Source organism: Pocillopora damicornis, chromosome 12 (assembly GCF_964200805.1).
Source record: "Pocillopora damicornis chromosome 12, jaPocDami1.2, whole genome shotgun sequence".
NCBI classification, from domain to species: Eukaryota; Metazoa; Cnidaria; class Anthozoa; order Scleractinia; family Pocilloporidae; genus Pocillopora; species Pocillopora damicornis.
The window spans coordinates 2,644,944-2,656,720 of NC_142681.1; the positions used below are offsets into that span (position 1 = coordinate 2,644,944).

Below are 11,777 nucleotides of genomic sequence, written 5' to 3' on the forward strand. Positions count from 1 at the left end.
GCCGAGCCGACACAGCGGAACCCCACAGCGGCAAAATGAGTGCGCATGCTCGGCGGATTAAGCGCGATTTGGAGGGAAAGCACTATATAACATCGTCCTAAACCAGATGAGCCCACGACATATCAGCGGCATCTTGTATGAGTATCCGCAGTTTACAATGTGACTTCCGCTTATTCTTGTTAAAGGGTATTTTACAGTTTACTCATGGAATAGGAAGTGCGTTTGAGCCAGTTTCTGGCAGATTTGAACAGAAAAGCGGGTCTTTTGTTGGAGTGTAATGACATTTTCATCGATGGCGCTGTTAACGAAATGTTTGGCTGGTTCGTAAGTTGTCGACCTGGTTTCGGTCGATCTGATTAATTGACAACACCCCTAGGGCAATACATATCATCGTCCCAAACCAGATGAGCCCATGACACGTCAGCGGAATCGTAGCGAGAGTCTTCTATTTTTCTGCTCGTTTCCAGCGAATCAAGAGACCGTGACCTGTGTGACTGACGATAAAGCGTCGTATTCTTCAATATTTTATTGCGAAAGTATTCTTCCCATAACTTGTACAAACTAATTTCTGTCTAGATCACATATTTAAGAAAAAATCTAGCCTGTTATAAAGGCGTTAAAAGGAGGATCGACATTTAAATATGACCGGCCTAATAGTTTCGGTCGATGTTATCCTCTGACCTCGCTATCATCGACCAAAAGCAGATTCAGGTCAAAGATCATTTGCATAACTTTGCACTGTAAAATCTTTCGATTGGAACAAACATACAGTTCTTTTCTGTTTGTAATAAATTATATTTACGTTTTATTTGACCATGATCTCTTGGTTTTTGTTCAACATCTTATTTGCTACTAATAACTATATTTGCCAAGGGGTGGTCCAGTTAATTTTTAACACTCATGCATTTATGTTTTGCGGCTCGCGGGTAAATATTGGCGGGAAATCTAAATGTTTGGTAGAAGAACAAACATGGCTGATAACAGTACACCTTGGGCTTCAAGATGGACCGTACAGTTTGACCCTTATTCCGGGTATGTTAACGATGAAAGCAGCGCTGACGAACTCATAAAACAGTACGAGATAGCTACGACGACACGCTTCACTGTATTTAAACAAACAGCAGGATTTTCTATTTGTAGTAGGCTGGGTAAGTAGGCTCACATGTAAAGATTTACAAAATAAACCATACTGACAGTAAAGTAAAGTGAGGTATAACTTTATTTAGACACTATAGGTATTTAAAGCCAGGGGCGTGTGAGATCGTGTTATTAACATGAAATATAGATAAATCAAAATAAAAAAAGGGATTTAACTTTTTTCCAATAATTATTGATATCTTAAGAATACATGTACACATCATTATTCTTCGGTTTACCCTGGTCAGTTAGACTTTCAAAATTAACATGTAATTAAAATTCAACTTCGCTTCAAGTGTCAATTTACTGTGAGCCTGCAGCAAGAGTTGGCAAGAAATGCTTAATTAATTAAGATCAAGCTTAAAGTGTCAAAACCCTGCTCAGTGCTATTGACACACAGCTGCCAGCATCCCCATCCATTACACCAGTCCTTGGGCTACATCTGGGTGGGGCAGGCTTGATTTTCAGGCCCTCCATTTTAAGCACCCATGTGTACATATGTACGTATGTGTTTGTGTACATGTATCGTATTGCTAACTTAACTTGGTTCCTCTTCTCACATAAAAGAAAATGCAGATAAAAATGCTAAGAACCACCGTTTACAATGGGCTGACTCACAGGAGATGACAGAATGCAGACTAAGTTCTGATGGCATCCCATTCCAAATTGTGGGGGTCAAAGTTTTAGAATACCAATATGGGCCAGACAGAAATAAGGCACTCAAAAGGAAGGAGGCTCAAAAGAGACTACAAAAAGATGTAAGCATGCATAATAATTAACTAAATAAGAATGTAAACAAGATGATAATATTACTTAAGGACTCCCAAAGAGGATATCATATGTAGGGCATTACATAGTTATTGATTTACCTTCACCTATTTGCTCTTAAGCTAACAAGGTGGTAAGTCCCAACTGATTTTTCTAAGCAAGTTGGTGGGCACTCAACTCTCTCTCAGGGCTAATAGCAGGCAATAATGTTTTCTTTTTTACCACTTGCAAGTAAAAGGACATATTACATTTTATTTGTTAAAATAAGCAAAGTCGCAAAAAAGGACCACTGTGACTGCAGTTTACAAGGTAGGAATCAAGTACTATTTTAAAGGATACTTTTCATTACTTCTAAGTTTATTGATAACTTGACTATTCCCATATGACTGCTCTATCTAACAATCCAATAAATCTATTTGGTTTCAGAAGGAGAATGCTGATCACTGCTATAACAACACCAAACAGCGCTTTATAGTACAGGATACGAAGAAATGTGACTGTCCAGCAAAGATCCACCTAAGGAAAATAATCAAGTATCCTGAAAATAATGTCAGTTTATTTTAATTATTGAATAAGGGTTCAGGGGGCACTACCATTAACATGAATGATCACTAGCCTAATAAAGGGTGCTTAATCCTAATGGGCCTTGTGTTACATGTAGGTGAAGTGGACATATGATAAGACAACCTGGACATTTCGTTGTGCAGAATTGAAACAAATTTACCTGTAATGGAAACAGAGTGAATATTTTAGAAACCAATTTTTCAAATATTATTTTAATCAAAACATTGTATCGTTAGATTTCAGAGAACACAAAGAGTAGAAGGGAGACAATGTCAAAATTTCTGAGAACATCCCTGGAGTCGGAAAAGAAGCAAACAATAGCTACAGAGGAGCGTATTTACATATTACTTCCTAAACCTACAGATCACTTATTTCACCCCATGGGGAGGGTAAGTACTTGGCCATCAATTAAATTCTTTTTGGAATCAGGAAACTGAAGTTTGGTGGGGAATTGAAGGTGACTTAACTTCACACAGATCATCAGTCTACTGTAGACTGTGCTGCTTCCACTGTCATGTCGAATATATATAAAGAATGAATAAAGATTATACATCACAACAAAAGACCAATAAAATGTACTACATGTAGAGCTTCTTTTAGCTACACTGGCACTCATTCCTCAAACTCAATGTCAAGACTATAATATCACAATTTTATCGGAGAGGGATTTCCACTGGCACTGTTTTAATGGAATGCTGTCATGGACTTTTTAAATGGATTTTCTTAAAAAATACAGTGTTCAGTACTCTGTAATTATAACATTCTGTAACTATTACTGAAAAGCCCTACCAGAGGACTGCCGATAGCAATGTTGGTATAATTTGCATTATTATTCATTCAAAATATTTCCCTGTTTCTGAAAGGTTAAAACCACTCACATATTTCATCATAACCAGCTGCTGTTGACCAAATTTGGAAAAAAATTTCTCATATTGAACCAATGACATCAAAAGCAGCCGGCTCCAGGTTATTGAACCGTTGACCAAGAAAACCTGGGGATGAGGTTGTGTAATTTTTTAAATGAATAAATAATAAAGCAATTATTCTTTCTTTCTTGTTGTGTAATCAGACTGCTAGGCTACTTCAGCCTATTGATGAGACACTGGTTAAAAAAATTCATGAGCTTGTTGGAAGTGGTGTTAATTGTGTTTCTGAAATGCAACGGCACCTGCATCATTATGTAAAGAAGGAACTTTTCACAGGCCAACAGCCTCCAGATCTAACCAACAGACGGTTCTTCCCAACAACCATGGATGTCAGGAACCACATGTATTGTGCCACAGTGGTGCAGACATTCACAAATTGATCAAGAAAACCTTGACTTAAAAATCAAGAAGTGGAAAGAAGAAAGCCCAGATGATAATTTCTTTTTCAGGCCTTACTGCCTAACAAGTGATAGTGAGTCCTATCAACAACCACAGTCACTGAAGGAAGAAGACAGCACTGATGTAATTAAAATAAGTATAGGTGATCCATTTTAAAGAAGACATCATGGCTGTGTGATTCTGAGATACATGCTGGTCAGATCCTCCTAAAACAAAAATTCCCTCTTGTAGATGGTCTAAGGGACCCTGTTATTGTGGGTGCATAATAGTCACTCCAGCCATTAGTGAGTTTGTACAGATCATAAACACTGGCTCACACTGGGTTTGCCTGAGCACAATAGCTACTAGTCCTGGAACTGTCAAGGTGTATGACAGCTTATATCAAAATGTAAGCGCGGTTGCCATTGATCATTCATGTCACATGCTATTGTATACTGGTTCTACAGTCACTATTTGTAATGAAAGAGTGCAAAAGCAAACAAATTCAAATGACTGTGGCTTGTTTGCACTGGCATTTGCTACAGATTTATGCCATGGCCTAGACCCCACAGCGCAGTCATATGACCAAGACAAAATGCGCAAACACTACATCAACTGCCTGGACTTGCATGATATGGTTCCTTTCCCAAGAACGTCAAGACGGGTACCATATCATGCAATCACCAAAAGAAAAGCAGTGACAATCTAAAAGTCTATATGTGGCTATGGTCTGAATGATTTGTAATTCAAAATTATGAATGAATTCAAAATTATGAAAACTATGAATTTCTCCGTCAGTTTTCTGCCTAACTCAGTTTTCTGCGTAACTTATTTTTCCTTGTTCTTGAGTTTGTGGTGCTTTAATATCATGATGAAAATTGCCTGTAAGAATTTCATGGATGATACTTATAGACCCACATTTAATCCATAGGTTATATTCTACAAGTTCAAATTGAAATACTTAACACAATCATCTTAAAATTGTGAAATATGTACATCAATTTATTTAATACAAGTTTGAAGGCTTATCATGTGATAAACTTCTGATTAAGTACCTCTTCAGAAATTTCTGTACATATAAGTTTAACACAAATGCAATTAAAATTAATACTTATCTTTCTCGAGTATTTTGATGTCATTGTTCTTCTGCTCACTTGGCAGCTATGAGGCTTAGGTCGATGGTGTGTAGGATTTTCAAGAGGTGTTGCCAATCAATCAGATCGACCGAAACCAGGTTGACAACTTACGAACCAGCCAAACATTTCGTTAACAGCGCCATCAAAGTATCATTACAGTCCAACAAAGGACCTGTTTTTCTGTTCAAATCTGGCAGAAACTGGCTCAGACGCACTACGCGAACTTCCTGACACTCGAGTACACTGTGAGTACGCGTCAACAAGAAAAAGCGGAAGTCACATTGTAAACTGCGGATACTCATACAAGATGCCGCTGATATGTCGTGGGCTCATCTGGTTTAGGACGATGTTATATAGTGCTTTCCGATTTGGAGCCGACACTGTTAGTGATGGAATACTCCAATATCACGCACCGCCATCTTGGATCGAGGGCCGCACCAAAACGAGGCTGGACGGGCATCCTGGACCACATGCTTGTTTAGCCAATATGGCTGAAGGTGGATTTTCTGCTGCGTGGTCGAAATCTCTCCGCAATGTTCCGTTTTTTGACGCCTCTTTTATGGAGACATGGCTTGAGACCGATGGAGAAGTCCCGAAGAAGGTGGTAACTCGTGGTTATAGTAACTTCTGCGAAGGGTATATCTTCGATGTCGAAGGTAAAAGTTTCCTTTCAGTCTCAAATTTAACTGCAACACTGGTGTGATTTCACGCTACGCATGCTTCTTTAGGCATCTTAGATGGTGCTTTTTTTCGTTTATTGCACGATTCGCCATTCGAAATCTCTTGTGCAAAATCTATAGTGTATTAAACTTCCATATTCGCACTTTGCTTTCAGTAAAAACTCAGGATACAGAAGTAATTGTTAGAGCTCGAAGCTACAAATCACAGAGAAAAAAATGAAGAGCCATGGAGGTTACAGGTAAGCTTATTTATAATACTTAAGTTTTGTCTCAGCTCGAACTTTGCTTGATGTAATTTTCATACGAGTTAATTCTTAAAACATACACACACACATTCACAGCAGATATTTATCCATTTAATTTTTTTTAGGTTGAGATATCAAGGACTCCCGAAGTTAAAATAACCAGTACCTCCTGCAACTGTGAAGCAGGTGCAGGGCTCTGTAACCATGCAATAGGGCTGGTTTACCTCCTTGAGCATTATAGAAAACTGGGCTTAAAAAGTGTACCTCCTGCCATGTCAAAAACAAGTCTACCACAAACATGGCACGTTCCTCAAAGGACAGCAGGAATCAATCCTCGCGAGGTGCAAGAGGTGCTGGTGCAGCAAGTGAAACCACCGAGCAATGATGCAACACAAAAAAAGAAAATACGCAGGTTAGATGGAGTACGGTCCACTCTGTATAATCCGATTCCAGAACATTTTGGTTCACCCAAAATCATTGATTCTATGAGAGACATATTCAAACAATATGAAGACATGCAAGTAAACAGTATTGTTCCAGAAACTGACAGTTTGGACTATGTGAATAGTAAACTAGGGAGAGTAGCTCATGGCTCAGTTATATCATACCAACAACGTCAGAACACAACCAATGATCCAAAAATTCACATTAATGTTGAGGGACCACAGGAGCCACTGCCTTTTGGTGTACCATTGCTTAAAAGCAATTATACATTTGTGCCTACTTTGGCAGAACTTAACTTTGCTGAAGGGCTTAGTGTCTCACAAGCACAATCCTGTTTATATGAGGAAGAAACAAGGGAGCAGTCTGACACTCATCTTAGCCACATACCGACCAACGTGGCGTGTTTACGGCTGGTTCTCTCGTAGCGTTCCTCGCCCTTTTAGTTTGCTTTCAGTTTTTTAACAACCTCTTACTTTTTTCGCTTCCTTGATATATCTTTCATCAAATTTAATTTTTTTCTCCCAACTCCGGCATAACCTATCTCGGTTTGAACGAAACATTCAAACAGGGAACAGACAAGCGTGGATGAAAACGGCGAGAGAATTTTTTAAAATCTGTCGTCCCTCGAAAGACAACATTTTAGACTCTGAAATGAACTATGGTATAGAGGTCCTCGATATTATTCCTAATTAGGCGCCGCGGGATGGAATGCTTACGCCTGATTACCATAGCAACAGAACACAGAACACAGATCCTGTTTCGAGACACTGGGTCGAGTTTATTTTAATTAGTTGTCACGTGATCGCTGTGCACTCGCTTTGCTTTTCGGCTGTTGTCGATCAGAACTAACAGATTTTCATAAGGTTTACAACAAACGTATCTGTGAATTGAATCGTCGGATTGTCTGCAAAGTTCCCAAAAATATCCCATCACATCTGCCACTCAAACAGTCGATTGCTCAAGAGTCTTTTCATCGGTCACCGCTACAAGGAACTATCTACAGGGAGGATGTCTTCGCAAGACCGGAAGTACCTTCGCTTTCGTTTCTTCCGAATTCTGGTTTTACTTATTCTGTTTACATCTCCAACGACACCTGCAACGGATGGGCTCAGCATACCAGAAAGCTGTCTTAAACTAAAAAGCGCCTGGATGACATCCCAATCAGACAACGAGTTTTACAAATTAATTATCAAATGTCTGGTTTCAGCGGCATGCCAAAATTTATCTCCCTCTGCCATACAAGACTTCCGAGGACTGATCAAGAACATACCATCTAAAATTGCAAATTCTGCAAAGGGAGGTCTTGTTATCGTGTCTGTGTATTTGATATTCATAAGTAATAACCTATACAAACAGGCTGTTATCTTAACCGAAGACTGCAAGCAGCATCGGGATAAGCTCGAAGAGTTACAGAAAAAAATGGAAGTTGTACTAGAAGCGATGAAAACACAAATTTCCCCAATGTCAAAGAGCATCGACTATGCCACGTTGTACGAGCAAATCGAAGAACTACTAAAAATCATGGATGAATTAAACATCGAGCTCAAGGAGGTAACTAATGACGTAAAAAATGATATCATCAAAAGTCGACATAACAAACCATGGGCCATTGCGTACATTATTGCTGCGGCAGCCAGTTGTGTTGGTTCCTTCTTCGTTACCGGTTGGTGGGTAAGAGTTCCAACATGTCTTTGTACCCTTGGAGTTATTCTTCAGTCTTCCTGGAGTTTACATTTACTTGAAGAAAACATTAAACAACTGAACGAGTTGCAGAAGGAAATGAAAACGCTAAAGCTGGAGTTAGCCAAGCATCGAACCAAGCTTCGAGTTGACCTTCCTTTGATGAAAGGTAAACTTAATCACTCACTGCCCATTCATTAGACACTTGATTGAACAAGAAATTCTCTCAACACTGGCCCAGACTTTTAAAGATTACTGACTCTTTCTCCCCACCCCCCCCCCCCAAACGTTATTCTGTAGACGTCTACCATACTTTTTCTAAACAATTTTTGTGATATTGACAAACACTTGTTTGACAATCGAGAGCGTTTTTGACTCCATGACCTTAATGTTAGATTCAGGGAAGATGAAGTAAGGACAAGTTAATTCATTTTTAGGGGTAAAAAGGTAAACAGGTAAACAGTGATGTTACATTTCATTTTATTGCCATCAACGTATTCTCTCTCTCTCTCTCTACATCTTTATTTTACTGTATGTCTCTCTTCCGTGAAAAGCGAATTTTAATCTTTGTACCCGTCTGTAACTTTTATGCTTGAATAGAACGTGTCAGTTTTAAGCGCATATTATCAACCCCCGTCAGTATGCATATTCTTCATTCTGTTCTCAATATATCGTCTATGGGGCTGACAAAGAGAATTTGCTGAACAACCAAGAGCTTCTTTCGTAGGTGATAATCAATGTCGGATTCTGGGACAACATTGTAAGGAGAAACCAGATGCTTGTTACTCCTTGGGGGTAAAGGGCCAATGCACCCAAACAGAGAAATATTTTCAATTCTGTCCAACCTGCCACTTTGACTCCTTGAACAATGTGCAATGAAGTTCTTGTAAATAACTGCCAAGCTCATGTAGAACCTTTAGAATCACTGTGGAATATAATTGTTTCAGATGGAGCCTTGCAATTTTCAAAAAGGTATGGTAACGGAAATCTTTAATTTAGGCCTTTTCACCAAATGTATATTAATTTCTCGAATCCCATACGAGGAGAAAAAAGGAAAAAACGTTATGTTCTCATTCGGTGCCTGAGCACAAATGCCGATGTACGGTCAAAAAGTGACTCGTGTACCCCTAAAAATATCATATTAATACTTTGGATCACTGTCAAACAATGTGGACAAGAGTGCGCGTGTGGTAAGGAATCCTGAATATTCAAGTAATTAGTTCAGATAATCAAGAACTGATGAAAAACGTATACATACAGGGAACCTGTGCTCCCGATTCTGTGCTTGGATTCAAGGTCTCGACTTAGCAAGTCTCTGTGCCCAATTCCAGCGTGATTACTTAATAATAAAGTTTTTAAGTTTTAGTTACCAGTGCTAAGTGTACTCCTGAGCCAAGATTTCACGTTCTATACTTTCAGCGCCACCAGTGGACATTCACATCAAAAGCGAGGGCTGTGATGATCCAAATCGACCGGAAAATACATGTGGTTTCGCTTACATTACAGTGAATAGAAGAGACTACTCTCTTTGCGGCAGGGGATACAACGTTGTAGTTGTTGATGGCACAACAGGTAAGAAGAAAACTACCGAGTCATTTTCCTTAAGGCTGGTCTTTAGCAATCTCATTCAGTTCGGCAGAGGTACTTTAAAATGACCCATTATTTCCCCGATATCTTTTTCTCCAGTAAAACAGTAAGGAAACGGCAAAATGGTGTAACAGCCTTTTTAAAATTCTTCTTGTATTCCGCTAATTGTTCGAGAAGAAATCAAGGAAATTGTTTTTATTCTCATGCAGGTGGAGTTCTCGAAAGGAAAACATTTGATACACATTTGAGCCCCTCTGCTGGTGATCATCTTAAAGAATATCTCGACAGCATCAACGGAAAGTATGTCAAGGGTAGAGTATAGGATACAGCATGTATTGAATTGGGTACAATCTAATTTAAAGAGACTGATGGTTATATATTGTAACCTCTGTGCTCCTACCAAATTGTAGCCTTGTAAAGACCAGTGTTCTGAGTTCCAGCGGCATTCACTCACCTCATATACATGTGTGTATACAGGCGAAAACTGTCAAAAGCCCCCCCTCCCCCTTTAAAAAACAAAAAAACAAAAAAAACCTGCACCAGACAATGAAAGGGGAAAGTGAGGATTACATATAACACTACTCCTAACCCTGATATTCTTGATAGTTGGACATTTCGTTCATTATTCCTAACAAATATCCCTTTCGTCCTTACAGTAAAATCATTTTAGTGGCGATTCAAGATGAAGGTTCAAAGTACGTAAAATCAGCACTTGACGCTCTCAAGAGACTGGGCGCTACCGAGCCTGTACTGCCGGACTTTCGAGGATCCTTTGCGCTAGTTGGATACGCAGGAGTAAACAAACCATCGTGGATTACACAGAAAACTGCCAAGAGAGGTCTGGGACCAAGTGAGATCTCTTTGAAAATTCCGTTAATACCCCAGCCCCACTAAGATGTTTCTGATGGAAACAAAGCTATCCTTTGTTTTCATTTTGCTTTTGTTGTTTTGGTTTGTTCTTGTTTTTGTACTTTAGGATTCACACAGTCTAATATAAATTCACCTGAAAGTACAATCTTAACTCCTGTTGCTGATCAGGATGGACGAAAGACAATATTTATTGGATATATTAACGAGTTGCATTATGTTTCAACATTGACTGACAAAAACAGTAGATATAAAAACAAACTCACATGCATAAAGAGAAAATTATCAGAAACCAATGAAAACAGACATGGTAGACTTCTTAAGCACAGAAATTACATGAAAAGAGTCAAATATACAGAAACAGCTAATGAAAGGGCAAGCAGACTTGAAGATAAGAGAGGCACTTATAGAAAAACAATGTCTGAAGAAACTGCTGAAAAGCGAAAAGAGAGACTTAAAAATAATAGAGACACTTATAGAAAAAGAGTGTCTGAAGAAACTGTTGAAAAGCAAAAAGAGAGACTAAAAAGTTACAAAGACTCTTATAGAAAAAGAACGTCTGAAGAAACTGTTGAAAAGCGAAAAGAGAGACTTGCAAATAGGAGAGCCAGTTATAAAAGGTCTCAAACAATTTCTGCAGGACAAAAAAAGAGCTCTGCTGGTCCAGTTCACGAACAAAAACATGCACAAAATAACATGAACGATTTTCATAAGTCCAATCAGTATTCAGTTTGCCAATGCACTGTTTGTTTTGAAGCATGGCCATTGAAATCCAGTCCAAGGAAGGTTGATCACTACCAGTGTCAGAGGTGCATACGAGATAAACAACAACCAAAAAAGTTTTCTAAGGAAAATGACATGGTGCCATCATTAGTACCTTTACAACTGCAGGGGTTAACCCAAGTAGAAGAAATGCTTATTGCACGTGCACTTCCTGTTATGCGAGTTTACATAAAACCTGGTGGACAAAGGGGCTATTCAGGCCACTGTATCAATTTGCCTCAGGATATAGCTGAACTAGCACATTCTCTGCCTAGATACCCAAAAGATCTATCTGTTATTGTTGTTAAGATGAAAGGTAAAGAGAACAGTTTTAAAGATGTGACAGTGCGAAGGCAAAATGTAGCTGATGCACTACAATGGCTTGTTAATAATAACTCACACTACAAGGACATAACCATCAATCAAAATTCTTTAAATTCTTTACCAGAACATGGTGTTCCACATGGTCTTCTCTCGGTTGAAACAGAGAATATAGATTTGGATGCCACATGTGAACCTGACTTAGGTCCTCAAAATGAAGATGACATTGTTTCTAATGAGGGTACTGAAATGAGTAGTTTTCTGCCTATTCCAGAGTGTCAG

The 11,777-nt window shown here is 38.8% G+C and overlaps 1 protein-coding gene, 2 long non-coding RNA genes and 1 pseudogene across 4 annotated transcripts in view; 3 read left to right on the top strand and 1 right to left on the bottom strand.

The window, feature by feature from the left end:
• Nucleotides 1-1,206: 1,206 nt before the first annotated feature.
• Nucleotides 1,207-3,679, top strand: LOC149036077 (uncharacterized). Its single transcript, XR_016181841.1, has 4 exons — nt 1,207-1,895; nt 2,332-2,398; nt 2,706-2,858; nt 3,539-3,679. It is a non-coding gene; the product is annotated as an uncharacterized LOC149036077 (long non-coding RNA).
• On the top strand, nt 2,739-5,264 carry LOC149036078 (uncharacterized; annotated as a pseudogene). The gene is made up of 3 exons (XR_016181830.1): nt 2,739-2,858; nt 3,539-3,724; nt 3,953-5,264. The product of XR_016181830.1 is annotated as an uncharacterized LOC149036078 (transcript).
• Nucleotides 5,265-5,372: 108 nt separating this feature from the next.
• On the top strand, nt 5,373-10,965 carry LOC149036079 (uncharacterized). Its single transcript, XM_089189982.1, has 6 exons — nt 5,373-5,565; nt 5,745-5,828; nt 5,960-8,127; nt 9,378-9,530; nt 9,755-9,845; nt 10,202-10,965. Exons 3-6 carry the CDS (start codon nt 7,287-7,289, stop codon nt 10,437-10,439), a joined length of 1,323 nt encoding a protein of 440 aa, XP_089046108.1. The 5' UTR covers nt 5,373-5,565; nt 5,745-5,828; nt 5,960-7,286; the 3' UTR covers nt 10,440-10,965.
• Nucleotides 8,428-11,777, bottom strand: part of LOC149036080 (uncharacterized) — a 28,629-nt gene continuing 25,279 nt past the window's right edge. Inside the window, exon 2 of the long non-coding RNA XR_016181842.1 lies at nt 8,428-8,883. This is a non-coding gene — a long non-coding RNA (uncharacterized LOC149036080). The remainder of the gene's footprint in view (nt 8,884-11,777) is intronic.

Bases quoted from the DNA above. Each gene is read 5' to 3' on its own strand.
- LOC149036079 (XM_089189982.1), top strand. From the start codon at position 7,287: ATGTCTTCGCAAGACCGGAAGTACCTTCGCTTTCGTTTCTTCCGAATT. The intron at 9,531-9,754 runs GTAAGAAGAAAA...ATTCTCATGCAG, and splicing joins AGTTGTTGATGGCACAACAG to GTGGAGTTCTCGAAAGGAAA. The intron at 9,846-10,201 runs GTATGTCAAGGG...TCGTCCTTACAG, and splicing joins CTCGACAGCATCAACGGAAA to TAAAATCATTTTAGTGGCGA.